A 5,068-nucleotide genomic window follows, 5' to 3' on the forward strand; every position below is an offset into this window, starting at 1 on the left:
AAATTTAGATAATAATAAAGTTCTAACTTCAAATATTATTTTTCTTAAAATAATAAAGTGAATAAAATATAAAAATTTTATTAACAATTGTCTTAAAATATTTATTAAGTAGAAAAACGTTTAAAAAATTATAGAAAAAATATATTTATTTAACATTTACTTCAAAATCTTGGCAAAACCCAGAATTACACGTAATATTATTAACTCTTTATTTTTATTTTTTTATTTTATTTATTTATGAAGAGGTAATGTTAATTGATCTCTTATATAGGAATAAAACTCTAGCAAAAAAAAGTGTAGAGAAGATGACTAGTAAAAAATATTTGTATATCACCTAACTTTCGAAAAATGAGAATAATTTTTATCTTTAGGATTATCCTATATGAATCTCTGATTAATCTTAAAGTTTCATCCCTTTCTCTTTTCAGTTATCTACCCAACATAAAAGTATAAAACAGCAATGGTCATCCTTTTAAACAACAAAGTCTGCCAATGAGTTACTTTTATTATGTTTTAGCATATAATTCAATGAATTATAGTTGCTGCTCATGAAAGTGCATCTGTTCACTCACGGTTCATTAACAGTGTTATAAACCATAGATAAGAAAAGTAGTTAACACCGTTTGTTGAGTTTGTGTGTCCCTTTCACTATAACCTGTCATTGGTATCCTGAAATAACAAGACTTCCCCATGATGTTTACGCTGCTCCCTGGTGCAGAATCAGCACAGCAATAAGCCATGAGAGGGAAAAAAAAGTTTCAGTGATACAGAAAGAAGAAAAGGACTTCATATAAGAAGAAAAATACTCCCACCAATCCTACTATACAGGTTACAAAAACCATTAAAGAGAAAAGATAGTAGAAAAGTAATATCCAACCCAACCATTAACTTATAAAGTTAGAAAGAAAACCCCACACGTCGAAAGGAAATTAATATAGATATGAAACATTCTTAAAATGCAGATTAGATGCTAAGAAGATCTGGTGGCGGTGACTTGGGAGGGTTTTGATTATCTTTAGTATGCTCTTTCGATGATGTGGCCATTGGAGACTCTAAGCTGTTTGATGATGACAATGATGAGGACTCGGTGATTGTCGAATCTCCCTGCTTAGATCCCGGTGGCTTTGGAAGCTCGGTGAGAATTTGAACCACTTCGCGCATGGTTGGGCGCTCTACGGCTTGTTCTTCGACACACAGCATGGCGACATAGAAAACGTGCATCACCTCATGGAGGGGAACTGAGGGAAGCCTAGGATCAAGAACCTTAAGCACTCCTTCCTTGTTTGAGTCTGTCATTTTCCTCACCCATTGCACAATGTCCACGCCGTCACCGAACTCACCAACCGGTTTCCTTCCGGTTACAAGCTCCAAAAGAACAACGCCAAAGCTGTACACATCGCTCTTCTCATCGACTTTCAAAGTGTAGGCGTACTCTGTAACAATAAAAATCTCAACTTCAATCAATAATCATGAAATAAAATAAATATATGAGAAAGTAAACAACAGAAAATTAATAAACCGTTTTATTATTATTATGCTGTGTCAGTCACCATCCATTTCCAACTGTGAACATGTGTGATCTATAACTACATGACTAATTTAATTTAATTTAATTTAATCATTAGCTTGAGTACTATGGTAAAGAAGCAAGCAATAAAGTTACCTACCATTTTTCTTTTAGTAGTAAATTGGTAATAGTTTAGAAGCAAACTGTAGTTATGCGGACAAATCAATCAAGAGGTCATCAGTGTTCGGTAGAAAAACAGAAGTCAAATAGATCACAATATTAGCATCTTAGCAATATTAATTAATTAATTACTCAACAGTTATAGAGCAATACCCATGATGATTGTTGAGTCAAAATTGAATAGACAAACTCGAGAAAACATGATTGGGAAAACGAAATTAGTCACAGAAATTCAAATTCAACAAACTCAGAATTAGCTAAAGTTTTCTTCAGCACAATACCTGGAGCTATGTATCCATATGAACCGGCAATAGCGGACATGCATTCAGATGTTCCAGAATCTTGGAGGAACTTGGCAAGCCCAAAATCAGCAACATGAGCTTCAAAGCTGGAATCAAGAAGGATATTGTTCGACTTGACATCGCGGTGCACAATAAGCGGCGAACAATCATGATGCAAGTAACAAAGCCCCTTTGCAGCCTCCACAGCAATCTTGTACCTTGTGTCCCAATGCAAGTGACCCCCTTTCTTCCCATGAAGAACCTCACCCAAGCTTCCATTAGGCATGTACTCATACACAAGAAGATTCGTCTCGTGGTTCGAACAGAACCCCAACAACCTAACAATGTGCCTGTGTCGAATCCTCCCCAAAGTTTGAATCTCAGCATTGAAACCATGATCATGGGATGATCCTCTACTCATAGCCGGTAACCTCTTTACAGCAACTTGATCCCCATTCGCCATGGCCCCTTTGTACACAATTCCAGCACCTCCTTTTCCTATGATGTTATCCTCCTTCAAGCAATCCAGAACATCGTCCACAGTGAAGTCCAATCGCTGGAACGCCGTGAGCTTCCAGGCGCGCGCCTCGCTCGCCTTCTTCAGGGACCGCGCCTTGAAGATTGCCGCCACAGCGAACAAGATAGAGCAAACAAGAAGCCCAATAACCAGCAATAGCTTCAAGGAAGAAGAGAGTGGACCCTTAACATGAGGTTGACGAGGGCCATTGACAACACCGTCTTTGCAAGGACCTAAATAAGGGCCACAGAGTTCGGGGTTCCCCAAGAAAGAGGTATAGTTGAAGTAACTGAATTGGCCAGTGCCAGGAACCAAACCAGAGAGATTGTTGTAAGAAAAATCCACCGATGTTAAACTCTGCATGGAAGCAATAGGACCCGGAATTGGACCAACCAAGTGGTTCCTTGAAAGGTTCAAATAGTTCAGTATCCGCATTCCAGTGATCTCATTTGGAACCTCGCCGGAGAGTTCGTTGCGGCTGAGATCAACGAATGTCAACAACTTGCACCGGCTGATCTCCGGTGCAACCGGACCAGAGAACTTATTATTGCTGAAATCCATCTTGGAGAGCTGCTGTAGCCTGCCAATCTCCGATGGGATCCGGCCCGAGAACCGGTTCCCGTCTAGTAGAAGCTTCTGCATGCTGGAGAAGTTCCCAATGGACGGTGGTAACGGCCCTGAAAGCTTGTTATTGGAAAGACTAATTTGCCCCAAGTTCGGTGCAACGGAACCAGAAACAGGAAACTCTCCGGTCAGAAGATTATCCTGAAGTTCAACCTGTGTCAGTTTCGGAAGCCCAAACAGACCCTTAGGGATTGAACCGTTCAAGAAATTTTCACCCATTCTCACCCTACTCAGAGACTCACACTTTCCGAGTGAATCAGGAATTGGACCAAAGAGGAAGTTACCGAGAGTTATCAGTGTCTGAAGACGGTTACCGGAACACATTAACGGTGGCAAAGTTCCTGTAAGCTTGTTCGACGAGAGGTCAACGATCGTGAGCCTGCCGTTCTTCCCCAAATTCTGAGGAATGCTTCCGGTGAAGTTGTTGTCCCACAGCTGAAGCACCTCCAGCGACGGAAGCTCACCGATGAACTCCGGTATCTCACCGTGGAGCTTGTTGCGGAAGAGGTTCACGAGAGTTATGTTCTTCAGCGCCGCGAAGCTCGCGGGAATCTCGCCGGCGAGCATATTGTTCGATAAATCCATTGATTTTAGACTTTTGAGGCTCCCAAGCTCCGTAGTTAGTGAACCGAAAAGCGCATTCACCTGGAGGAAGAGGGTGTCGAGCTTCTGAAGCCTCCCTATCTCCGCCGGAATCTCGCCGGAGAGTCCACAGTACGCGGCGTCGAGCCTGACAAGCTCGGACAAATTCCCGATCTCCGGCGGTATTCCGCCGTCGTAAGTGTTGTAGTACCCTACATAAAGCTCCTGGAGGGAGCTAAGGTTTCCGATCTCCGGCGGGATTTTCCCGACAAGCTCGTTACCGGAAACCGCAAGGTACTCCAGCTTCTGCCATTTGCCGTACTCCCGCGGAATTTCGCCGGAGAAGAAGTTTCCGCCGAGGTGCAAGTGGCGAAGCTCAGTCATGTCGGTGACGGCGAGGGGAAGAAGACCGGTCAAGTTGTTATTGTAAAGGTCAAGAACTTCAACAGTGTGGAGAATGGAAAGTTCATTAGGGAAGGTTCCGTTGAAGATGTTGTTAGAGAGGTTGAGGAAGCGGAGGTTTGTGAGAGAGGAGAGGGAACTGGGAATAGGGCCGGAGAATTTGTTATCGGAGAGGGAGAGGTTGGTGAGAAAGGGAAGGAGGGAGAGGTGGTCGCCGGAGAGAGTGCCGGAGAGGGAGAGGGAAGAGAGGTTGAGGGAGGTGACGTGGCGGAGCTGGTGGTCGCAGGAGACGCCGCGCCATGTGCAGTGGTCGGAGGGGGAGGTGGGGGACCAGGAGGAGAGAGCGGAGGTGGGATCGGAGGTAATGGAGGCGGCTTTGAAGGAGAGCAGGGCACGGCGCTCGGAGATGTGGGCGGAGTGGGCCGTGAGATGGAGGCAGAGGAGGAAGAAGAGGAAGTGGAAGAGGAAGAGGCGCATGTTTGGTTTTGCTTAGCTGGCAGTGGGAATGGAATGGAATGGAAGTGATACAAATACAAGAGGAAGAAGAGTTAGTGAGTGAGTGAGTGAGTGAGTGACTTATGAGTAGAGTGAGGCGTGGGAGTGAGACTGAGACTGAGACTGAGAGGGTTCAGTGTTCAGTGTTTGTTTGTTTGTCATCTTATCCTTCCTTCAGGAAAAGGGGGGAAAATAAGGAATTTCATTTCTCATCGATCAATATATCATGTATTTTGTAGGTATCGCGCTGTTCCCTTTTTCGCTTCTTGAGTTCCTCTTCCTCCTATTTATTGAACAATAAAAAAACTAGAATTTATTTTATTTAATATTTATTAATTATTACTATTTAATATTTATTAATTATCGTAATAATTAATAAATATTAAATAAAATAAGTTATAATTATTTTTGGTTAATTGTTTTTTATTATGGAAGATTTTTGTTTACCAAATTAGTGTATGTCCCGCAAGGAGATTTACA

The 5,068-nt window shown here is 42.5% G+C and overlaps 1 protein-coding gene across 1 annotated transcript; it reads right to left on the reverse strand.

The window, feature by feature from the left end:
- Nucleotides 1-765: 765 nt before the first annotated feature.
- On the reverse strand, nt 766-4,763 carry LOC130937315 (leucine-rich repeat receptor-like serine/threonine-protein kinase BAM1). Its single transcript, XM_057867073.1, has 2 exons — nt 1,969-4,763; nt 766-1,433 (listed from the first exon to the last, which is right to left on the reverse strand). Exons 1-2 carry the CDS (start codon nt 4,568-4,570, stop codon nt 964-966), a joined length of 3,072 nt encoding a protein of 1,023 aa, XP_057723056.1. The 5' UTR covers nt 4,571-4,763; the 3' UTR covers nt 766-963.
- Between the last annotated feature and the right edge of the window lie 305 nt (nt 4,764-5,068).

Source organism: Arachis stenosperma, chromosome 1 (assembly GCF_014773155.1).
Source record: "Arachis stenosperma cultivar V10309 chromosome 1, arast.V10309.gnm1.PFL2, whole genome shotgun sequence".
Taxonomy (NCBI): Eukaryota; Viridiplantae; Streptophyta; class Magnoliopsida; order Fabales; family Fabaceae; genus Arachis; species Arachis stenosperma.

Bases quoted from the DNA above. Each gene is read 5' to 3' on its own strand.
- LOC130937315 (XM_057867073.1), bottom strand. From the start codon at position 4,570: ATGCGCCTCTTCCTCTTCCACTTCCTCTTCTTCCTCCTCTGCCTCCAT. The intron at 1,434-1,968 runs GTATTGTGCTGA...TTATTGTTACAG, and splicing joins ATATGGATACATAGCTCCAG to AGTACGCCTACACTTTGAAA.